A 25,874-nucleotide genomic window follows, 5' to 3' on the forward strand; every position below is an offset into this window, starting at 1 on the left:
AGGTCAGAGACAACACATGACCGCCATTCAAGTGTCTGTGTGTAATGAGGATGTTCTTTGTCTCCCTCCCACATTTTGAAGATGCAAAGCTACACCTGAATATCTAATAAAACATTATTTCTGCTACAGAGTGTCACAGTGGCTGAAGTAGCATTCAAAAGCTTCAACATTTCTAGTGAAAGGCCAGATACTCCCCCCTCCCCCTAAATCTACCTCAAGTTCATGATGTAGTCTTCATGGTTTCCTCTATTTAAGTGTAAATCATTGGGGTAGATAAGAAGAAATGCGAAGAGGATTATAAGTATTTCCATAGAGTTTTTCCCTCTGTCAACAAAATCCCCATTAAAGACATAACGGTTTTGTTCTGAAGGCAGACCATTCTGCAGAAAGAAACAAAAACAAGGACATTTAGAGATGCTGCTGTGCTACTGTGATACAGGAAATAGCATTTAAATGATGATCACATTGCTAGAAAATCTGCAGAAAACCTGCCTAATACCAAGATCTAAAATGCAGCATTTCTTTATTTCCACTGCTTAAGAACAAAAATCTCCATATGAGACAATCTCTATGAGCCATCAGAGAAGAGGTGACCTCTTTAGCTGTTCTTATGATACCGTCCCCAACCCTTTGCTCTACTTATTAAATTAAACTGAAAAGGACCAAAAGGAACATGATTCTTGCAATAAAATACACTTTTCTGTTAATGCAGCTGCTGCCAGGAAGTTATGCACTTGCAAATAGAAGTCATTAATTTTTGAATGGAAGACAAAAAATCCATGGAAAATTATCTTCTGATGCAAGTCTGCAGGTCCTTATGCTTCCTTACACAGTAAGAAAATGGATTTCATATATTTATGTTGTTTGCAGCGTATGCTTCCAAAAGTCCTGAGAAAGACTAGTCCAGAGGACATCAAATCTTAATACAGAACTCTGAGGAACTTGATTCAAGTTGCTTTAATCCTGAAAGCACTACTTGAATTTTACTCATATTGCACTTTGTCCCCACCCAGGGCAAACGCTCACAAATACTGGAACGCTCACAAATCTGAGAGGCTGTACCTACAGGTGTTTCTTACCTTATTTTTCCCTGAAGATACAGAGCAATGCTTTATTATAAATAGTGACTTACCAAAAGCTAGTATTGCGAATTGATGTTACGTTTCATTAGATTAGTTATCAACACGTCAATGGGTGCCATCAGCTTACAGAAAGTATAGCAGCAGCTACACGCAGCTTCATCATTTCCAATCATGAACATCAGAAATATTATTTCAATTTTGACTTGCCAGAAAAAGGAACCTCTCTTTTCACTATTGGCATGCACAAGAATTATCAATAGAACATATCTATAAAATCACATTACGACTGTGTAAGCCACTCTTAACAGGTTTGATAGCATTGCAAGACATTCCACTTCCTGAATATAGCCACTGCATCAGTGTCCAGCATTTCCTATGTTCCTGTGGCATTCCCTGATGCACTGCCTTCGCAGGTTTATTGCGGAATGCATGACTGGGCCAGGTACTCAATTAAATGTTTCATTTGAATCCATTAGGAAATATCTTTTTTGTACCAATCAGTGTCCTCTGCTGTTATGTCAGGATGCAGTAGTGAATCCTGGTCTCTCAGTTCTCACAGCAGCACAATCCTGACTGCTGTAAATATGGTTTGCTTGGATTTTGCCATAGCTTCTCCCCAGCTCTCTTCAAGTTTAGAAGAGGCCTGTGGTTGCTCTGTGCTCACAAGAGTGGAAATTTCTAAGACTCTGCTAATGCAGTGGATTGTAGTGGTTTTAAAAAAGAAAGGACAGATTTCAGGAGTGGAACAGACAGGAGAGACTCAGCAGCAGCTCCTGGAAAGATGAATTAACAAAAGCTTTGCCTTAAAAACCAATAGGCATGTGAATCACCAGCAGGTTTTCACTATACACACAGCCACTCTGTAACTGCAGTCCTCACGAAAGGTAGATCTACTGAAGCACTTGCCAGACTCTATCATTCTTCTTTTGGAAAAGTTCACCCACAATTCTTAGTTTTAAATGAGAGTTTGTTTTAGACTTCCGACTTCAATGAACATTTTAGTTCTGTTCCACACTCATGCAAAGTTTTAATTTCCTTTTCTGTGGTTTTGACCAACAATAAGAGCAAAACTAAATTAAAAAGCTGTTGCAGCCTCTGATCTGTTAAAGAGGTGAACAAGGCCCTCTAATGATTAGCAACTTGTTGCTGAGCATCATTACTGTATGTGCTGGGTTAGTGATTAATTAACTTCCATTTGTCCTTTGCATTTTCTACAGCTTCAGGCTATTTCTGTCCATAGCATCCATTTAACAATCAAACTTAGCAATACATAATGTAAAATTCAAGCGTTTCAAGGAACTTCAGAAATGTTGTAATTTAATGGAGATTAATGCAGGGACTGAATGAACCTTACAATCTGGCTGTTGAGAAAAAAGTAATTATCTTAGTCTTACCCAAACCAGGTTTAAGAATTATACGCACTATTACAACCAGTATTCTATCGATAAACTGTAGACTGCTAGCTTCTGTGTATTTGTTGTTGGCAGTTTGTAAAAGTGCTGTGATAAAAGTTCCCTGGACAGAGCCCCATGCTCCAGGCACCTGGTCTGCATGCAGGACTGCAGAATACTTCAGCAGCGATTTCAGCTCTGCATAGCTCTGCACAGACTCTGGAGATCACCACGCTCCTCATTGCACTGTTTAGGATTGCACCCTCTTGTTTAAGGTTACAGGTGATTCATACCACGTTGAAGGAAGAAATCTCTTCCAGCTGAAACAGAGTTAGGGAACCAGAAAACAAATGGATCCCAGAAGCTGACTGGGTTCACTGCTCAGCTGAGTAAACTGCTCAGAGGGGACGGAAAATACTGTGTTATTTAATTTGCTTCTAAATAACTAAGCAGCTCTATCACGCGCTCTCCATTTTCTCAACCACTCTGAAATGACAAAGTATTTATCCATTTTATTTGGTTTGGTGGAAGGACTCCACTAAAAGCTTAACAGAGAACAACTAGGGGTAAACTCTTGTCCCTGAAGTCAGTGGGAGTTTTGGCTCTGAATTTACTGAAGTCAGGATTTACACCTTGCTTAGAGGTGTTTTCTCTGTAACATCCATTAAAGCAGGGAAAAAGAATCATCATCTGTTTACCCCAGAAGGGTAAAATTCAGGCTGACTGCAGTTGTAAATATAACTATAGTCCAGCATTTATCTTCAAAACAGTTCTTTTTCACATTCCAGTGTATGAAACCAATTTGTATCATACTCCTATTCCAGTTTCAAAAACGGAGATTGTCTAATTAAAATAACAACTGAAAGCCTGCAAGCCAAGGACCATCTAAACGTAACTGATTGATTAATAAGAAAAGCAGAACTCTGTAATAAGGTCTGATTATATTTCAACAGACTTCAGGTATGCACTTCGGCAAGTTTCCATTCAGCCAATGTCAGATAACGTGTAACGAAGTTGGAAGCAGGGGGGAATACATCATTTAAACACCTGGTTTAGTTCACTTCAGTTTCCATTCAGTGCAGATGAATGTATAAGGACCAGACACAAACCCTTTCCCCCGGAAAGCTCAAATCAAAGAGTATCTGCTAAATGAAAGGTGGTGATTCATGCTAAAGATAAATGTGAAACTAAATACAGGAAATTTCCCGCATCTTCAGTTAAAGATACAATTGTGCAAAAGATAGCCTGGAGCTTAATCTTTTTCACATCAGTAAAATGGAGCTAAGCTTTTTTAACATTAAAAGGTGATCAGCTGTTCAAAGATATATGAAGAGTGCCCAAGGTACTTCCATTTTGTGCAGGCTAATGTGACTGCTTCCAAGCCTTAAAAAGCTTTTAAACAGATAGCGCTGTTTCATGTAAACAAATAACAATAATAAACATTTTGCAGGTATCAACAGAGAACCTAAATGAAAGCTTCTGCATTTTTTCTGGAGGGCCTAAATTATCCATGGTGTACTGTTACATCAGGAATTAAGTTAGCTCCTGATTTTAGAAGACTTTAGTCAATATGGAATATGAAACAGTGGCAAGACTTTGGAGACATTGCAAGAAACCCTCTAAAGTTTTGGTTCGTGCTCCAGTTCAACATTTAGGAAGAGAAACATCTCCTGGATCTTCTTTCACAGTGAGGAGAATATAGAGAAGGAAAAGCTATGATAAAGACACCATTCAAATTGGTGCGTGGTACACACACAGCACATGTACAGTTCTAACAGTGATAAATAGATCAGACATAAATATGTGTTCTCAACAACAAGTCGTGAAGTGAAAATGCTACGTCCCAGACTACCTACTTACCTTATAGAATATCAGCAAAAGATCATCCAGGTTTCCGTGCAAATCTCCTACAGGAAACAAAAACGTGATTTTCTTTTTTTTTTTTTCCTCACAGAGGAGGGAAAAAATGAAATTATAAAACTGGAATTAGTTAATCCTAACAATTTTTCCCCTGTTTTCCTTAGTAATTTGCCTTGTATTAGGATTAGCTTCATTTTAAGGTACGTGCTGAAGCTGCTTGTAAAATCTGGCAATTAAATACTTAAAGGAGTATACAATTGTCTTGCATAAAGTTTTTGTCTTTCCAGCTGGATCTGAAGATCAGACTAGTCACACAGCCAAAATTTCACTCAGGCAAATGGGAGTGAGATGAACACACACACTATGAACTTGAAAACCAGAAAATGTCACTAAAATACATTTACAAATATGATAGACTTCTACATTCTAACGTAGCTCACTATATACAGCACAATTGAACATCTGCCTGATTTAGGGTCAGGTTTTGATTACTACAGGCAGGATTTGATGGAGAGTGTCAAGAACTGTCTGTATTTGTATGCCTCAGTGCTAAGGCTACAGGAATGACAGATTTGGCCTTTCCAAGAGGTTTATTTTGGCAGGTATATTAGGCAGGGGGATTTCACCCCAACAGAAAGGATCACTGCAGCATAGCTCCCCTCTGTATGTCACTGAATTTCATGCTCTCAGAAACAACCTTCTCACATCTGTGACTCACCACCACAAAGCCACAGAACGGTTTCAAAACCTATCTTGTGATAATATGCTTTCACCACCAATGAGTAGCAAAAGAGAAATGGCATTTTTACCCTGCCTACATATTTTCTGTGCAACTTTTTACCAGTTATGATCCTGCTGAAGTCATTCTAAGGAATCCTTCAGGCTATGACAGGTTGTGGATTCAAACATTTCAGGTGTGTATTTAATCTGTGTTATTCATTTGAAATCAAAAGAAAATGGGAAGAGGGATATCTTATTTTAAGGAAAAGAACATTTTGGACCAATTATATCTAAAAATTGGTCTTTCATCTTCTACAGAGGATCTTTCTGGTTAAAAAAGCTATTAAGTTTCAATGGCAGGAAAGGGACCCCTTCAGACACTGCTTACATAGTTCAAATGCAGTACAAACATAAGGACGTACCGTTTGCTTAGTAAAAACATGCTGTGTAGCAAACAAGTATGAATCTGTGTTTCCTTCCTTTGAAGAGAGGTTGTGTTGGTTTGGTTAATGAATTATTGTTTGTACAAACCTCATCTCAACAAACCATTTCCCGGCAATCAAAGTAGGTGCATAATCACATCTTAAAAAACATTTTTTGTTTTCCATGGGTCACAGTACCCATCTTTATACCGTTTTATACCACACACTGCTAGCTATCAAGAGTTAATGTCACCATTACTGTTCTGTTTTGCAGCTACTGTGTTCTGTGGTGATTCAGGATACTGCATCCCCTTATCCATAATTTACAAAAGCGTAACAAAATAGATGGGCAATGAGCTCTTGGTTCTTTACCTTATGACACATCACATCATTCTGTGAGACTAATTTGTTGGTTGTATAAAGACTGATTTATCCTCTTGGGTCCCTTTAGAAATGAGGGTTTATTATAATTTCAATTTATTTTAGATAGTCATGCTGTCAATGAAAGGTCTTGTTTGCCACCCTTATTAAGCCCTCATTAAAACCATTACTGAGTAAATTAAGATGGTAAAGTCTTTTTCTCAGTAAGAGGAGAAAGCAGTGAGACTTGCAGTCAGTGATCAAAATACTCAGTGGCATTTTAGAGATGGAAGTGCAGGAATATTTAAGCTAAACTGCAGTGTTAGCTGAATGAATACTGACTCATTCAGAAATGTTTAGTAAGAAAAGAAAAGAGGAGGTGAGGGACTTTCTTAAAATATAGTGTGGCTCAGGAACCTTTTTTTTTTGTTTGTTCCAATTTATGCATTTGGAGGGGTGGGGGAGTAGGGGGATAGGAAGTACTAAGAACTTTCTTGCAATGGCAACATTTGGAAATGTCTGTATCATTCTCTAACTACTCTAGAATATCAACCTGTAGCTCAGAGCAGTTATCCTCTGTGGCACCTTACCACAGATAGTTATCTCCTTGGAGTAAGAAGTTGAAAGATGGGTGATATTTGGCATCTCCTTGAGAACCCTCCTGGTTTCACATAGTAGCTGCAGTACATAGCGGGCATGAAGCAGCTGTGAGGAAAAAATGCAGGGAGAAAAGGAACTTATTAGACGTAGCAATATCTCTGCCTGCTTTATTAACATCAGACACGTATTGCCAAGATTATTTATACTACAGACCTCCAGACATGATTATAGTCTGTATGGTTTAGTGCTGGGAATTATGAGTGTTCTTAGCTTTGCACTTGCTTCCCAGTGAAAGGATATAGGGGCCTTTATGAACTTGCTTTACATATTTTCATTTTTTATTTCTAGTGTACTGTTTCTAGTCTTCCCATCTACAGAACAGATAAGAGACTGAGTTATATAGCATTCAGCATCATTGCATAAGGTCATTTGTTCAAAGTAAGGTGGCAGGGGGGAAGGTGGGAAGGCTGTAGTTCTAGCTGTGAGTAAAAACATAGACCACAAACCAATGAAAACAACCCCCGAAGGCCATAAATGACATTTCAGCAAATTAAAAAAATAATGAGAGGGAAACTCCGGCAAGGGTTGCCTTGGTAAGAGTTATTTTCCTGTTTACTGTGAAGATGTTACAACAATGCAACATTGAAGCTTCTGGTCTTCTCTGCTAATGCTTTTCATGAAAATTTTGTCAGTTATTTTTAAGGCTTTTAATTCAAACACAGCTCTGAGGAAATTTGGTAGAGGAGATGATAGATGAGCTACAGACTGACTTTTCAAGATTCATGTTTTTAAAGCAAACAAAAAGGTCAGTTACATATAATCATTTCCTTAATAAAATGCCAACCATAGTAAAAGGAGAGATGACAGTAAGGAGAAGTTTGGGTGGGCTCATTTATCATATTTTATATTGTAAGATCAACCTCCACAGAAAATTACAGAACCCCAGCACCACCATTATTTAGTAAATTAAAAAGCAAGATAGACCCTTATCCTTTATTTACAGAATATTCTTCAGCACAAATGATCACAAGTTCCACTAAAGCTAATGTAACGCCACCCTGCCCTACCCTCATCTTGTAAAAGGGCAGCATAGGGGCTGGCTCGGGAACACAGAGTCAGCAACAGCCTTCTCAGTGCCTCGGCAGCTGCAGACAGCAAGCTCCTGAGATTTGTGCTGTCACCCTGTTCCACTACATTAGCAATGCTTATGGTCAGTCTTCCATTAGGGTGGAGTCTTGCACACTGGAAAGAGGTGATTAACTCTTACACCTCAATTTCTCTGAAAAGAATGGGGTGTGAGGCAAAAAAAAAAAAAAGAAAGAAAAAAAGAACAAGGACCATACAAGGCGCACTTTTAACCCAGAAAGACAACTAGTTTCTAGGTTATCTTAGGACACCTTCCCCAGTCCTGCACCCTCACTGATAACCCCTACCTTGCAGCTGCTAAGGTTTCTCATTTCGTGATCACTGTAATCTCAGTGCTAGAGAGGAGGTTCCCACTAGTCCCTGCCCCTCCCCAGCGCTGGCTCTGGTGGTGTGCAGATCTGGTGGTGAATCAAATCTGGGAACCAATCCGGCTGAGAACTGACTGCTTTTGATTTTGTTGTGTCACCTTCCAGCCAGATCAGTTTCCCAAGACATCCCACTAGTACCTGTACGATCATGTGGGGCTAGCAGGAAAGGGTAATGGGATGGAAGGAAAAGGTGAAACATCTCATTGGGCAACAGTTTAGCCTTACATTGGATTCAACTAATTGTGTAGCTACAACTTAACAGAGATGTAAAATCAGTAAAAAGTAATCAAACCAGCTGCAACTTACCTGTTCATTCCTGAAAGCATGAAGAAGAGCATTGGCATCTTTAACAGTAAGGGGGAATGAGAGTCGTGGTCCATAATAGGAGTCTGGAACATCAATCTTCTTTTCAAATTCTGTTAAACATAAGCCTTCATCCAACATCTGAGAAACACCAGGGCTGGTGAAAATGTGAGAAACTGGAACAAGAGGGAAGAAAAGCAATCAATGTAGAAACTCCAGCAGTCCCCCATAGGGCTGTAACAGCAGGACCAGAACCGGTTGAATGTAACTGATGCTTTGCTTGCTGCAGTATTACCATGGCTAACTCCTGCCTTGTACAGTGAAAGAGCTCCAGGTCTCCCTAAATTGTTTCACAATACTAAAACCAACCAACCAACCAACCACACACACACAAAAAAAAACCCAAGCAAAAACCAACCAAATGAAAAAACCAGGCAAAACCTCTGTCCCAACAATCAGTAGCTGTGGTCAGGATGCAAACCATTTTGCACTGAAGTTGTGGAGAAATATTCTATTATAGGTGTTACAGTTACAGACTTTTCTTCTGCCCCCACAAAGCAAGGACATTCAAAAGTCATGGCTGATCATTCAATGACAATCATCTGTTTAAAGTGCAATATTACACTTTTAAAACAGTTTTTAAAGATTCATTTTTATTGCTTTTCTACATAAAATCTTTAGGCTAAATACCAGCAGGTCAGTGATTATTTAAAATGTCATCAACAAAATCCTATTTATTTACAGTGCTTGCAAAGCACTCCTTTCTGATACAACTAGGAGACAATGCCAGCTTTTGGTTGGCTGCCATAAAACCATTGGATGAAATAAAGTAAACAAAAACATAGCAGTAAAAGTAGAGCATAGCTTCTAATTTTCCTGGAACATAGACAAAGCAGGAACATTGCTAATTGCTTCCATCCAATATTTTCTTGACATACCCTTGAAATGTAACTGAGTAAACAGTAGATTTTCAGTGTTTTCTTCTTGCAGATTGTCTTTATCATACATCATTCTAAAAGACAGAACCAAACCCTAGAGGACCGTGTTCTGGCAGCTGCTGCTGCAGAACTGCTCTTGTGAGATGATTGTTGTAAACACTTTTTGCTGGGCCACGGGTAAGTTTTCTGTAACCTTGATTAGATGCAACTGGAAATAAAAATGTATTATTCATTGTTGGAAGAATACCTGTGGCTGTGACTCAAAACTCACAGCAGCCAAAACTGGCATGTGGCCTCATAGATTATGAAATTCATAAAGGCCAACTTGTCTTGTAACTGGATAAAATCCATAGTAAAGAAATAAACAGACAAAAATACACTTCTAATCAGCTCTGGATTAAACCTCCCCCCTTTTTTTTATCACTCTTCTGCTGTGAGCTGATTATCACATTCAGTGTACAGCCATGTAAATGGATAAAGGCATCAAGTAACAGCAAGGTGCTCAGGGTTCGCCGTTTCCACCAAGTACAGTCTGTTTTGCAGTCTTCCACCACAATGACAGCTTTGACTGGCTGGATGCCAGAGTATCACCCATGGACTGAAACTGCTGGTTCCCACATACTGATCAGCCAAGCACATCCGCACCAAGTCTCATCCCACCTCTAGCAGCAGGTCTCTGGACGGCATCTCCCCCTGTGCCCTACTTCTCAGGAAGTGGGTGGCTGCAGACCACCGAGCCAGTTCTTCAGACCACCCAAATTCCTCATTGCTTGCCTTTTCTAGCCAGAGGTTCTCCTCATCTGACATGATTCCTTCAGAGTCAGCGGTCTCCTCAGCGTTTCAATCCAGGCAGACACCTGCCCATGCCTGCTTCTACTCCGGCCCTCCCTTCCTGCACACAACAGGCTACCTCCGAACGTGAACCCTGCCTTCCTCACAGCCTTGCTTCCTTTTTGGCATATACCCAGGCTGGGAAACCCAATCTCCTTCTCTGTAGGGCATATCTCTGCAAAGTACACCTCATTTTCTACTTCTGGATGAATTGTCAAAAGCCAGTCATGGTCATTAGCTTTAGAGTGCACTTACGTCGCCTCAGGCAGTTTTTCAGTGGGATTTTAAGGCTTTTTCCTGCACAGAATGAGTGTCTTGTCTCAGAGCAGTCAGTAATGGATGCCCTAATGCAGCCTGGAGATTAACTCACTGGCCAACAAGTACCCCAGTTCACCACAAGCCCCATGCAGGACAAAATCTGAAGGGTTTGGCACCCCTCTCATTTTAGTCATCTTCTAGTCGAAACTGTCAAGGCTCTTTCAGTCCATGTTGAACAACAGGGACAAAAACGCTCAACGTGTCTAGTTCAGGCACATGTCTTAAGACAGAACGAAACACCCTCTGCCAGTATCTGCATCTCTCCACCGACTACAGAGAGCACAGGCGATGACCTGCTTTGTACTCTGACACCAGAGATCTAGCCCAAGCTCAGTGAGTTGAGCCTTCACTGTTAGCAGACCCCACACAACTACCCTACAGGACAGTAGCCATATTCCATGTTAAACATGAAAGCCCAGAGCTATGTGGAGTCAGTTTGGGCACAGAAAGTCCAGGGACCTGGTTCTCCTGGCAAGACCACCTCGCCATGAGAGTTGTTCAAGGCAAGTCAAAGACACCACTGCCAAGGAAGTACTCACTATTGGGGTAATAGGGAATCCGCTACTTCTGCAGCTTCAAAATAAGCTCTCTTTTCTGCTACCATCCATGCACCTTCAGACCATTGGGGTACCTGAGAGCACCTCTGACTCCTGAGAAGTGCTCTTATACCTGCCAGACGCTGATCCCCAGCCACCAGGTCAAAGCCAGATGGTCCTTGAGCCCACTGAGAGGATGAAGATTTCTCTCCGAATTTGTATTCCTTCACTCCATTCCTGGTACTGTGAGCTGCAAGCAGCTGTAATTCCCCACTGGAAGAATCACTCTATACAAAAAGCCTTGAAAGGGTGTTCATGATGTAAGGGAGGCATCATGGGGAGTGAAACTGCAGAAAACAGCAAATTTTTTTGTTCCCTTTTGAAGGAAGGCTCCAGAAGGTGTGGCTCCTGCCCTGGTGACCTTGAGAGGCACAGCCAGGACTACCTTGGACTCCCAGTCCTATCACTTTGCCCAGGACATATCTGCAGCCTTCTCACCCTCAATGCGCCCACAAAAGAGTGAGTAAATGGGTCACCTCTTGCTAGAAAAGCAGTTTCCACCTTTCTCTGACCAGAGGTCTTTCCATTGAAAGGCTGAGTAGCTATGAAGGTTTTTTGGTGATGGAGGAAGAAGAGTATAAAGTGGAAAAGGTTTTAATTTTTACTTCCCACAAACCCTTGGAAAATAGCCTTTAATCAGGAGCAGAACAAGAACAAGACACACAGCTAGATAATATCCCAATCACAACTTAAACAACACTGACATCTTAAGCAGGATGACAGGATGAAAAAAAGCTTCAGGGTACAACAGATAAATAATCACATCTAAAGCACTACTGTGTTAACGAGATGGTGGCTGCTTTCTTTCTTTGAAAAACATATTCTGAAAAAGAAGATTAAGAAGAGGAAAGTGACAAGATGAATTGTGGAGACTGCGTGGTTTATAATGCAAGGAAAAACACAGATCAGAAAATCTTCAAGTAGCTTTCTCATCACATACCGAGAACAGGCAACCTATTCTCTGGTAAGAATATTATATATTATCTTCTTGGAGAGGGCTTTTGAACCATATGCTATCACTCTAACTAAAGTGAGCACAGACTGATGAAAAAAAAAGCCAGAGAACCATGGGGTTTAGAACATGCTTGAGAATAGCAAAGCCAATTTAAAGCCTCTCTACCTGTTATGTTTACACTCACCATGGCTCACATCTTAAGACCATGATTCAGCAGAAGTGGAAGCAGTTTGTTAACAATCACTCTATTCAGCACTGATTTTGCTTAAAACAGTGGGGCTAGCATGCGTGCTGCAAAGGTCACTTACAGGGGCAAGCAATCAAGAGCTTGAAGTAAAGAGTGCACACAGCCAAGAGTTGGACAAACATAACCGCAAACCACACAACACAAATTTGATATGCAATTTCTCAAAAGAGACCTGAGTCAGCTCCTTTACATAGACGGCCTCGGCCATCTCTCTATTAAACAGGTACTTTATGGAATATTTGTTTCATTTTAGGTTCTGGTATCTGTAACACGGGGTGTTAGAAAGGGGGAAGTAACAAACCGAGATGAAAATAAAGCCTCTGGAGCAGTTACCAAGTCTTAACAACTTCAGTCCTAACAGATGAGTTTTAAGCAAGCCAGATGAAGGGGAGCTTTGCCATAAACCATACACTTTATCCCGTGTTCAGCCTCAACCACATCCACAGCTCCCAATATCTGCAAGACCAAGAAACAGGTCACCCCCGCACTGGTGACACAGCACAGCCCACAGTACTCTCCATCCCTCCCTGTGCACAGGTAGTGCCTGCGTCTCTACCTGCCCACAAACAGCCTATGCATGCAGCAGCTTGCTCTGTACCACCTGCGTACTGAGCCCTAGCAAGTCACTGAGGCACCTCACCTTTGTTCTTACTGTCAATAGACACTTCATAAAGGTAGATAAATCATATCTACAATGAGCAGCTATAAAATTCTCTTTCAATGTTATCATGCAAATAGAGATTAACACTATTTTTCCAAATCTCAGATGTAGCATTACTATTTTCTTTCCCACTCAGGTGGAAAAGATGAACTGAGGTGTGCTATCAGCATGTAGAAATAGACAAAGTGAACAGTCTCTGATTTTTCTTTAAATCTGCCAACTCCTTCCCAGGAAGTTAAATGACTAAAGCAGATTGTTTTTCAGAATACAGTGGTAATGGAAAAAAAAAACAACAAAGGAAGGACTGTTGTATCATCTGCCTTGGCTTTGGAGCAAGGCTCAAACATAATTTCTTTTTCTGCAGAGCACAGAGAGCATTAGGTACTCTAAAGTATTTAAGAGAGAAAAAAATGCCTTTTCTAATGGTTGTTATTAGAACACGGAACCACTTATGGTTTTGATGGTGGTTTTATCCTGCTATCAAAGTGTCTTGTGCAAATTTTAATTGGAATAACCTGTGGCTGGACCAGATGAAAGAGAAAGGGCATTCTCTTGTAATTCAATAAGAAGGGGACAGCCTCTTTTTTAATTCTGCTGGGATTAGATCTATACTTAGTTTGTTCAGGGAAGTCATGTCTGTTTTCTGGACTTAGGAATCACTTTCAGTGTGTCCTTCTGTAAAGCTTGGCCTCAAAAGTAAGTTTTGTCCAAGGATCCCAAAATACTTCAAAAATTAATGGTTTTCTTTGAATAACTGAGCTTTAATTGAGATGGTTTCTAAAGATTTATCTCCAGAAGTTGAAATGCATTTTATTTTTAATCACATATTGATACATGTTTTGCAGTGAAATCTAGAAGAAACTAAATTAAAAAGTGGTCCAGAACTGCTTCAGGGGGGAAAAAGAAAGAAAAAGAAGAGCAACCTCTTTGAAGGCAACTTCTTTGATTATACCTGCCCTAAACCAACTAGACAGGCCTTCTGGATAATCTTATCTCACAGTTTAAGAAAACAAGCTGTGAAAACTGGAGTCAGTAAGAATACTGGGAGAACAGCCTAAGGGCAGTAACATATAAGAAACAACTCTGAGCACCTCTGAGTATTCTCATAAGGACAACAGGTCTATGTTCTGTCTTACATCTTGACTCACTGAGTGGATATTGAGCAGAGTCAACACTTACAGGATCAAATTGTTATTACAGTATTTGGGAAATTAACACTCAGCCCCAGCACATGCCATAGGTTGTAAACATCACATTGAAAATTAACTTTCCTCAGATCAGGTTTTTTAAACAGAATCTCCATATTACTTTGATTTTTATCCTTACCTGAATCAGGTTGAGTACAGTGATCCAGCATGAATGTAAAGAAGTTGGATAGCTGAATGTGGAAAAGAAAAGAACAAACACACACTGATCAGTTTAGGGGATCCAACAAGCATTAACATTCTCTTTCCTTACTCAATTACTAGTGATTTCCCATTTACGGGGATCTAAAACACTACTGTAAGTTCCCATATCATCAGCCTGCAATAATGACACAACTTATGTCCTACTACAAAAATTGGTTTACTCCTTTCCTTCTTTGCTATGAATTTGACACTATATGAATACACAAAAAGTTCCAGGACTGTATCAATGCTGCTGACAGTTTTGGGTGTAATTCATCTTAGCTTTCATCTAGACTATTTGCCTAGACTTCCTTGTAGTCAATAGAAAAATACTGCTACAACGCACCAAACTGACTTTAGACACTGATGCTAGGATGAACACAAACCCCTAGAAGTTCCTAATTCCCTGTATTGATCCTAAAGGAAGCCTTGGCTGACATGCTGAGACACTGATGTCTCTGTTGCATGTATTGTGCCTCACAGACGTGATTAAGATCACCCATAGTGGGATAACCTGCAATCCCTGGCTAATAGAGCTGTTCTGCAGGAACCTCTAACCTAGATATGGCTGTATAGGCAGAATGGTGTCCTGCTGCTTAGATGTGTGTGTGTATATATATATATATATGTACACACACATGTATACAGATATATATACGCACACCACACATATTTATGTATGTATACTCACAACATAATTAGTTTATGTGTGAGGTAGGGAAGCAGACACAGCTCTGTAGGAAGAAATAACCACATGTCCATTTTGTTTGTGCAGCTTCAGTCCTCTGGGGACAACATAACTGTTCATACAGGAAGAATTGAAGATTACAAACCTGTAGTTGATCTTGCTCATCAGCATATTCAATTGACTGAAAGATATTCAGAGAATAGCGGCGCCTCATTTCTAGCCGGGCCATCGTGAAGCGGTACCAATTCTGGATGAGGATAGCAGCTCTAATGGCTGTCAAAACAGAAAGCAATGGAGTACACATGGAGGCAGTATAATCTACAATGAAAACACACATGCTGCCTTTGCAGAATTTTGCAGACAGATGACAAATTCAGTCCATTGTGCACAGTTGACATTAAGATGAAACTCTGCAAAAGTGAGACTGAAAAAGTGTTTTCTGATAATGAACACATGATGCTTTTACTGTTTCTGTCTTCATGGACAGATCCCAAACTAGCTGACTTGCTCAGGCCTACATTGTTAGAAACCTTCCCCATTTCATTGTCCTGAAGACAGTACTCATTTAAGAAGTCAGCCATGTTCAGCTGATGGGCAGTATGGGGGTTTTGGGAAGGTAAGGAAATGAAAAGCAGCAGTTTGGCCTACCAACAAAATGTATTTCTTTACCAAGCAGCAGTAAAAAGCTTCAGAATTCACAAGCTGTAACATGAACACCATGTAATGACACAGTTTGTAATAGCTTCTTTTAACAGAAAGTTTTTGCCTGCACAGCTGTATCACCAAGCCAGAAAAATTCAAACCTTAGGATAAAATGTTAACTAATAGTACTGAAGGGCAGCATATGTTGCTTAAATAGACGTGCCAAAAGGCTAGCTTGGTGAACAAAGGAATGCTCGCCACAAGAATTCAGTGGGACATGCCAGAAGATAATTTTGGACTATGTGTTGAATACACATCCCACTCAGCACTTTATGAAGTTGTGTCTACTATTGTCTCAGTCTGGAGTACTGCTGGAGTCTGGAAACATCACGGAAGGACAATCACCAAGACTGCAGCCTGGAGCAAAGGGCCTGCTGCCTACAGGACCCATTCATGCCACAAAAGGATCACATCCCCTTAGCTGCTCAGATAAAAGTTTATCAACCAGATCAACAACTGGTTGCACAAAGAGGTCCTAGAGTGGGCAGTGTCCTGTGCTAGGAGCTCCTCACGCCTTTATCAAGCAGTTAGTGCCACATGAACAGTGGCCACCAGTGAGAGCTATGCGGGACGACAAGAGCTCCAGGAGCTGATGCCCACTTGATCCCTCACTACCATGCTGACAATCCCTCCTGCTACTCCTGCTACCCAAAGGGCAGCAGCTGTAAGGAGACGGGGTGTGAAACATGGGTGGCAGTAGCACTGCTAGCAGGAAGACAAGAGGGAGGAGTGAAAGCAGAAGGCTGGAGGGGCTGTGTTCAGCCTGAATTAACCATGAGCTTGGAAAAGGAGGAACAGGTAACCTCAGCAGTAACTTCTGCTGTTGAAGGGTGTTTATTCAGAAAAATCAACTAACTTTGAGAAAAGCATTCCTTGGTCACTTGTTAACGGGTTTTTTAAGGTCAGCTACAGAGGAATAAATGCACCTTTCAGATACTTAGGGCATATGTAAGTATGGATTTATCATCCAGGGGAGGACACCATTTACTATACAAAATTGGAAAAAAATGCAGCTACTGCCTTGAAGATCGAGCAGCTGAAAAGATGGTAAATTCAAATCTAGTCATTTGCTTAAATTATGGTCAGAAGGGGACTCAGTATTAACGTGCTTAGCCCTACAGAGCACTAACAAGGGCAGTCAAGAGGCATTACATGCATCACTGCGTAACGGTGAGAGGAAGATAAAGCACAGGGGCATTGCTTCCTATACCTGTCCCAATATAACCACATTGCCGCTACCATATTGCCTGGCAACAAAAAATAGAGTAAGGTATGAGACTGCTCTCAAGAGATGACAAGTTTACTCAAAGTTGAACAGAAGTATTTGTCAGCTGGTTCCTTACCTTATTTTCCCTACCTCTTCTTCCCTATCTCTTTCCCCCTGTACTCTCAACAGGACACCAGTAAATAAATAGACAGGGCCAGCAATGCCAAGCCTTTGCCTCCAGCCCTGCAGCTAACACCTCACTTTAAGAAGTTTCCTAAGGAACTCAATCCTGAATAGCTCAGCATAGGACACAGAAAAAAAGTCTTTACGCTTCTGATCTTGGGGGAACAAGCCAAAGCACCTGCAAGGCACCACTGTCAAAAGTACAAGGACCAAAGGGGTACACTGATCTTAGCTCCTGACACTCCCAAGAGCTAGAGCTCATTTCTGAGCAGATGAACAGAGGATCAGAAGCACAGAAACAAAACTGAGATGTTCCCCTGAATTCCAGAGTTTGACACAATCACCACTGCACAGCACTGCAAATTCATGAAAAAGGAGGAAACGAAAACCAACACTAATGTCTTAACACAAATGTTTCTGTTTTATTACTGTTGCCAAAATGAACAGTTGATGCTGAAAAACAAAACAAGAAATAACAACCAACAAACAATTCATATTAATGCTTTTTCTCCCTGCAAAACAGCAAAGAAAAGCTCTGTATTAGAGGGACAACAGTTTATAGTAGTCAGTTATTCTAGCTGATCACAAATACCAGGAATTTTGAGACTCGGACAAGTAGTACCCCCGAGCGAGAATGATTTTTTTCTTAAACTGACAGTTACACAGGTAAAGAAAAAACTTCATGGAAAAGTGATTTGAGTAATAAATGTATAACATTAAGGGAGCTTTTTCATTAAAATGCTTACAGGTGCCATAATAGCACATTGTTGGTATATTTTACCGTTAATAAGTATACAATATAGTTAAAGTGGTAAAGTTTTCCAGTCCAGACAAAGCCAAAATCAGTAAAGACTCCCATCCTACAGGTATCACATCCAACCTAGAAAAATCCTCCTGCCTGAAGGGTACGTAACCCTTATATGACTAAGAGCATCCTTCATACCCTACATAAACTCTGAAATCTCTCTTATTTTCTGTCCTTTCTAGAATTCACCATCACTACAGACCTGAAAATCTGACACACCATAGCAAGGCTGTCATCAGCTTTTCTGTTTAGAAGAGTACCTAAGGGGCAAAGCGCAGCCACCAGCACAGAAACTGAATTCCAGCATCAGAACCATTAAACTTCCCATTAAAGCCCCTCTGGGTTGCTTAATGGTCCTGAGCACTTAACACAGCACAGTTCCACTGGTATTACAAAAGACAGATATATATCGACCACTATGGTTAATGTTGCAAATCTAACAGAATATTTCCTGGTGGTTTTTTTTTTTAATTGTACTTATTACAATCCTGTTATTCTCAGGACTGAATCAGAATATGATTTTCACACTAGGCTAAACTGCATCTGTAACAGAAATTAACAGCTGCAGAAGGTCCCCACGTCAGCAAATACCTGATAAATTCATGTTATTAATGCATTAGAGGGACGTACAGCCTCAGGCTGCAGATGGAATTATGGTTCAACATCATTTGACTACTGCTGAAGTGCAGAAAGAACACCATCCAGCAACTGGAGAGGACAAAACATTGTCAAACAAGCACACAAAATCATAAGCCAGCTTTGGAGTAGTGAAGCCTGGCTCCATGCCAATGTGTATTGATGAATGTAAGATGAGAAAGAGTACTACTCCTTGTGACGACTCCAAGCTTTTACACCCTCAGAAATTTTCCCAACTAACTCATCTCTGAGGCCTTGCAAGGCACAAATATGCATAGCATGCAAACCCAAAAAGGATGGACTGCTTCCCAGTTACAGGTAGGTCTGTGACTCCAGATGTTTCCATTCTACTTTCACTGCTGTGACACAGCACTGATGGTGCTGTGACAGCCAAGTAGTGTACACAAAGCTGAGGGCTACGTTAAACCAGTCAGCTTGGATCCCTGTAGCCATGTAGCTCCAGCTTCTTAGTCATGAGTTTCCTGTGACTTGTGTCCTGGTTGTTCAGTGAAATAATCTCCTAAGACTATGCACAGTGCTACAATAACATGGCTCTCGGCAGACCTGTAAATTGTGCTTTAATGACAAACCTTGAAAGAGAACACAAAGAGTCTGAACAAAGATCTGAGCTAATCCTGGAATCCACCTGTCTGTGCAAAGCCCGGTGTGTTCACATCAGGGTGTGGTATGATTAAAAGCAGGGAGATGATGCATTAATTTTTTAATTGTATGTTTAACTAGGTACTGTAGAAACTTCCGACTGACAGCCCCGGTAACTGTCAGGGAGAATTTCAGGCCAGGCACTTGGTATGGCAGAAAATTGATTCTGAGAGTCATTGTAGTAGCTCTGCTTTATTACAGTTGTTTCTTATTTGGGGTCACCCAGCAGCAGGGAAACTGGGGCAGTTTGCCCAGGAATCTTGTGTTGTGAAAGGGCATAAGAAGTCCCCCTCAGTACCTTACCCCATATGTTTTAGCGGTGACAGAGCAAGCACAGACACATCTGAAATTTAGCTTCTGTCTCAGATGCTGTGAATCTTTTCCAACTCAATCTGTAGATGTTAGAGATTGTCTACAGTTGCCCTCTGACCGCAGCCAGCATCTAAAAGCTATGAACAGTCTTTTAAAAAGAGGACTATCAGAAAATAATTTTTTCTTAATAAGTATTTTGACACCAGGACTAGGGAGAAATATTAACTTGCAATCCTCTTCTGGTATTACAGAGAGAACAACCACTGACCCTGAAGACAAAGGCAGCACTCACCTTTCTCTGACTTTCTGTCAGCTACAGAACTGCTGCACCCCATGGTTCCAATGGTGCTGCCCATCAGTTTTAATTGCTGCTGATACGAAGCATGTTTCTGTCAGCTGTTTGCATTACACACTTTCCTCTCTGCTCCTTCTGTGATGAGGATTACACCCCTCGGGGCTCCTGGGCACCTCCTAGCACTCCCAACGAGCGGACTGGGGGAGAGGGAGAGGGGAGGAGGGGGAAAAAAAAAAAAAAAAAAAGTGACAACACAGAATCGCACTTACCTACTGCTCATAACAAATTACTGTACAGCACATTCTACACAAACTGGACCTGATGAACCACACTAGGTTTCTTTTTCACATTTGATTACTATCAGCTTGCATTCAAGACATGAACTCAGTAATTAATACAGTTTACTCCTTATATGTTAGCTGAAAGTTAATGTGCACCAGTGATTTCTTAATCTGAAGCATAGCTATTTAAAGCCTTACTACCAGGGACAAGGGACTACAGAGGCATGTTACTCTTCATTCTTGTGATTTGAAAATCGGAACTGCAGAATTTTAAGGCCTTAAAATTACATCTGATACTACTGCTAAAAAAACCCCAAACCTCAGTCCTCCTAACACTATTGATTTGAAAAGGTGCCCTACCACCCCATTTATTACTTTAACCCGCAGTGTCACCACCACCACACTTACAAGGGGAAACAGCGCCATTGTAAATTGCTTTATTATCAGATTTCATTTAAATAAACCATCCAATTTTCTGTCGCATTTCTACTGAAACATTCTAAAGAAACAATCGGGTTTAATTAAATAAATGAACAAAGTACATTTTGCAGTGTGGCCTTTTGGGTTTTTCTCCTGGCACTTGCTCAGCCCTTCGCTAAATGGTATCATTCACTAATGCAACACACTTCCTAATCAACAAGTTTAAATGAATGCAATTCCCCTGAGATAGAAAATGGATTAATTTCTAAGTAACAAGAAAGTCACTGATGCTCTTAGAGAGACTGAACTTTGCTGTAGCTAAAGATTTCTTACATGATCACACTGACCCCACTCTCTCCCTGTCTCCAGGGATACATGTTTCTCTCTAGCATGTCTGACACCTACATTTTTACATTTGTTTTGTTTCATTGATATTCCTTTTCTTTAACTTGAGTTTTAAAACAAACAAGACACTCATTATCATATAATGAATACTTAACTACTATTCTTTTCCTTTGGCTTTACTAGCAGAAGTAAAAATAACAGGATGATAAGAGAGAGAAAGACATAAATGCCTATTTTCAATTTCAATAGTTAGACTACATTTATTGTTGTGGGACTATTTGCACGTTTAATATATTTATTATTTTGCATTATATTATAACATGTCGTGACATATTATATTAATAACATATGACTCTTTATACCTGTGGGGCTATTTTTCAGGGTCCCACAACACAAGGGTATCCTACACTTGAACTGGTTCTGTCTCCTTCTGAGTCAGTTTTTATTTCAGAAAAGAAGGATTTTAGGGTTTTTTCCCTACAATGGACTGCTTTTCTTCTCTCTGAAGGAGCTATCATGAAAACCAAAAAAGTGCTGTTACATTAATTTTGAGCCAATCCGTGGCTTTGGCAGCATCAAATACAGCACTGATATTGCCAATAGCTCAAATCAGTCTTCTCTCCAAACCATTGTTGTTCTCCTGAATAACATTTTTGCACTTGCCCTCTTCGGAAAATCTCAGGTTTTCATTGCTCCATCTCAAAACAGCCAGCCATGACTTGAATTGTGATCTGAAGACTAGTACCAAGAGCAAAATAGAGCTTACAATCTAAGTCCTGTTGTAGCAAGACTGTCTTCGCCAAAGGGCATGTCAGTGTATGCCCAGCGACTGGGCAACAGGAGCCCCAAACAGAACCATCACACCCCTCAGGACTCCACCCAAGCCCTAGCAAACAATGGAATAGCCCAAGAAAGGGTGATCTGAATCACCGTCACACCCTACTTTCAACAGCTTAAGCTTTTCTCCCAGTCATTCCCACTCTTCCTTCCACCTACCTCTAAATTCATGGACTTCTATCACCTCCTTGAGCAAAGAAATAAAAAAGAGACATAGGGACAGAATTTTATAGTGATAGTAAATGAAACGTGAAACATACACTCAAAGCTTGGAGGAAAACTTGCACAAACATAGCCTATCGTTAACCTCTTAAGAAAGCCAAATCTGGCATCAAAGAGCTGGTACAGGGGAATAATCATCACCTTCAGTCCCAAATATCTGCATCCTAAGATGGACACAGTAAGCATCCAAGCTACTACCCTATTTCCTGATGGCTTCTTAAGCTGCTTCAGAGCCCTCCTGGCCACCAACCTGCATGTCCAGACTCCAGCATGCAGGGTCCCCACCCAGGCTCAGCAAATTCACTTTCTTCCCTTCTTGTAAGAATCATGAATGAGGGGAACAAGCCACTGCAGAAAGAGCCAGTGCTACCCCATCCCCCCCACCCCCCTTCCCGGGCTCTTCATTGCTCCTGACTGAGCCGCTTCAAGGGAAGAAATCCCTCGCCTCCCCCTCCTTAGGTAGGTTTGTTCAAGCCAACTCCTGCTCCATGCCAAACCCTGCCTTCCTGGGCAAAGACATAGAAAAACACTGGGCAAAGGCCATGAAGGCCTTCCAAAGGGAAGAAGGTTGAAAACCAAGCATTTAAAATGTTAGAGTCATTTCTCTGAGTTATTTACCATGCAGTGTAGCAATGTCTGGTGAAGAATCATTTGTCATTACAAAACTTCCCCAAATGTTGGCTGATGAAATGGAAATCTGGGCGATTACCAAGGTACTGAAAAAGGCTTCAGAGAGCCAAGGTAGCTGGGTGAGAATTTGGGACATAATGCTCTGTTAGCATTCTGGTTACTATACCACTAATTCACCCTTAAGACAGAATCTGTCATGCCCACTAAAAAGCAGGCAGTAATTCAATCTCTACAAGGCAGTGACCTGTCCCATTTTCAGACATAACTCCAAGAAATTGCTACCTTTCAGTTCAACAAAAAGGCATTTTTGTGATGGACAGGCACTGAATACACAGCCCATCCACTGAAGCAAAATAAAATGTTATTCCAACCAGGCCAATAGACGTGCACCAAGCTAAGTTGGAGTGGCATATGCTGCTCTTTTTCTGGATAGGAGTCACTGAAGGTTACACTGTAGCAAGTGCTCAGAAATTTGGGGTTCAGAACCTGAGCTGTCGAAAGCCTGATTTACAGAGATAATGAATCAGCACCATTTGATCTGGATATGATAGGTGCTGCCCCAAATCAATCATGCTTCCAGTTTGTCAGTCACGTAAAGACCAGGTTGCCTCAAGAATAATGGAAATCTTGTAAAGATTTATAGCTGACTTTTAATGAAATCAGCCTGAAGATCCTTTGGGAGGGAGCTATCCTTTCAAGCGTACCTTATCTTTTAAAATTAGATGAGCTGTGCTGCTGGCAGACAAGTGTAAGCTAGGTCAAGCCTGAGGATGTGGAAGCCATATGAATAAGAGCCACTAGGCTTTAACTTCTTATTCTTGCTTTGTCCCATTTGTTTCTTACCTTTGATAAGCAAAGAATGAAAGGCTCTTCCCTTTATTTTTGTTAATATGGGATTTCCACAATTATGCTACTTCCCCTACAAGTTGTTTCAACAGCTACCACAAGCAATGTGCCTTGTTTCCCTACTTGCTCCTTTCTCAAACATATCTGTGAACAGATAGTTATGATCTCCCATGACTTAGAAGGTACTCTCATGTCTTAGAAGGTACATGTGATTGGAGAGGTGATGAGATAGGGAGAGTTTTCTCCATAAGGATCAGGTGGATGGATGGGTGGATGCTTCCAATGCTATCTATTTTTTAATGTTCTGTGACTCACAGATTTCTTCCAAGAAAAAGTTGTTTTCCTTTGGAAACAAGGACTGAGGAGAACTGAGAGATCCTTTAACATGGGTTTGTGATGGATTTGCTGCTGTGCATTGCTGAGGGAATGAAGCAGGAAAGAGAAAAATACCCTAGAAAAGAGAACCCAGACATTAAATCACAACACCTAGGTAGCACCTGTAGAGGGACAACTCTTTAAAACTGTCTTGTTGCCAGAGCTGGGATTGTCAAGGACAGGAATCTAGATATGAGTTAAAAGTTTTCATTAGCTAAAAAGACCCACTCAGCAAAAAGCGGGATGAAGCAGCCATAGTCAACTAACAGAGTGAAAGAGAACCTAGCTATGGCACAAGAGCTGTAATTTTGACACCGACACTGAATTTGGTGTGCTAAGAGGCTGACACGAGAACATCAAACATAGGCAAGACAGTATGTATTTAGTTCTCTCTTATTTTACATCCATGGGACAAATTGATGCTTCTATCAAGTGACTTTCAGTGATTATATATATGTGAAAGAAAGAAATGAGAAAGGCTTTTTGTTTACAGATAATTTCTTCAGCCTGCTCAGAGAAGCAAGGCTAAGCTTAATATAGAACTGATGGAATAATTTCTAGCGATGGCTGTGTTGACAGATCTCAGTGTTTGGGCCAAGAATCAATACGGAATGGATGTAGTAAGATACTGGAAAGCCAGCAATGCCTGAAAGAGAATAAGATGAAGACAGACCAGCTCATTAAGGTGTACTTATATTCCTGACCCCAAAAATGCACTACAAAAAAAGAAATAAAAGCAAGAGCTACAAAGGTGTGAACTTGCAGAGGTTGTTTGAGCAATTGTTGAGTTCAGGAACTGCAGGCAAATCCAAAGAGAACCTGCAGAAAAATGATGGGAGAATGCCAGTTCATGCTATGTAAAATCAATAAAGGATACATTTAAACAAAACATTTGCACTTCTTTGTATGGAACGTAAGTAAACAAAGCAAGCAGCCTTATTTTTTGTGCAGCAAGACTTTGGGGAGAATGTTTTTTTAAAAAGAGGGGAAATGGCATATACAAGTAGACAAATGGGGTGCAGATCACCTTGAAGTATAAGCAAAGCCATCATATCACTTTCCAGAAAGGTTAAATGCCTCTAGGGGGAGATTCCTATAGGAAGCAAGGAAAAAGCTGAAAATCCTGACGGGAAGTTAGTTCTAGTAAACTGGATCCAACTGGAGCATAAAAGTTAACACCCATTGTAAGCAAAATCCGAATCATGCACTGTTCTGCAGTTAATGAGCAGAGTCTTAATGACATCCCATTCAATTCTCCTTACTTGAAGAGGGAAAGTGGTGAAAAAGCAAAGCTCCAGCATAAATATGTGTTGACTTCTGAGTCAGTTTAAAACTGAAAATCATGCTTCAGCTGAAATTCATGTTGGTTTTAATAAAATTTAAGTTATGCATCAGAACAAGGTTCAAAATTATCATCATAAAATACTTCTTCCTAAACAGAAAGCACATGAAATATTCTCAAAGCTATTTGATCTCATCTGTGCTGAGAAGTTCTTGATAACTGATCTAGTCCAGGTCAAACTTTATAGTTTGAAGCACACAGATTCTTCTATCATAAATAGTCCACATACAACCGTCATTCATTCCCTACACAGACTTTAGGATGAAGTCAGTTTTCTCTTTAAGTGAGCTAAAATATATACATACACCCCACCCAAAGATATTACCTGTTTTTTTCTTTCTGCTTCAGCAATATCGGGATTTTTTCTACAAGAGTACCTTTAGAAGATTCTTTTGTTAAGAGAAAGCAGCCCCTTTTTGGAAGCAGAACTGCACAATGAGGGGCACAGCTCTGCAGAATAGGTGCTTCGATTCGCTCTGGGGCTCTGGAGCTCAGGAGCTGCAATGCACTTGCCCTCCACCTATTTATACAGCTTCCCGAGAGGAAATTTCTTGAGCGCTGCTCTTCAGAAACAGTCAGGGGAAAACACCGTATTCATTGTCCAGCCTGATGTGAAAGTTCATGGCTGCAGCCCTCCAGCTGCACTGTGTGCGTGCTGTTGAAGAGCTGGTTTGTCACCATGCATCCTGAATCTCAGGCAGAGAAAGGGATGGGCTGAAGTTATCTGCTTCGCATCTGGAGTCACATGATCTCTTTCAAGAGGAACGGTCTTTCTGCTGTGTTGAGGCAATGATCTGCATTTTAGCAGATCTAGCACAGCAGGAAAAAACCTAAGGGCTGTCTAGGTATTTGGTTATTGGATGTGATTGGCATGATTATGAAAGACCTTAAGGAAAGAAATA

General features: G+C 40.7%; 1 protein-coding gene across 3 annotated transcripts in view; it reads right to left on the minus strand.

Annotated features, from left to right (window-relative positions):
* Positions 1-25,874, minus strand: part of PPEF1 (protein phosphatase with EF-hand domain 1) — a 42,472-nt gene that overhangs the window by 10,909 nt on the left and 5,689 nt on the right. For 2 of the 3 annotated variants that reach the window (XM_080377144.1, XM_080377145.1), the window contains 7 exons: positions 19,672-19,871; positions 15,020-15,147; positions 14,125-14,176; positions 8,256-8,428; positions 6,426-6,540; positions 4,334-4,380; positions 214-380 (listed from right to left, as the gene is read on the minus strand). In XM_080377144.1, the coding sequence (XP_080233270.1) occupies positions 214-380; positions 4,334-4,380; positions 6,426-6,540; positions 8,256-8,428; positions 14,125-14,176; positions 15,020-15,147; positions 19,672-19,735 (746 nt within the window). In that variant the 5' untranslated portion in view covers positions 19,736-19,871. The remainder of the gene's footprint in view (positions 1-213; positions 381-4,333; positions 4,381-6,425; positions 6,541-8,255; positions 8,429-14,124; positions 14,177-15,019; positions 15,148-19,671; positions 19,872-25,874) is intronic. The other variant, XM_080377146.1, reaches the window with a different exon arrangement.

Source organism: Falco punctatus (genome assembly GCF_963210335.1).
Source record: "Falco punctatus genome assembly, chromosome: 2".
NCBI classification, from domain to species: domain Eukaryota; kingdom Metazoa; phylum Chordata; class Aves; order Falconiformes; family Falconidae; genus Falco; species Falco punctatus.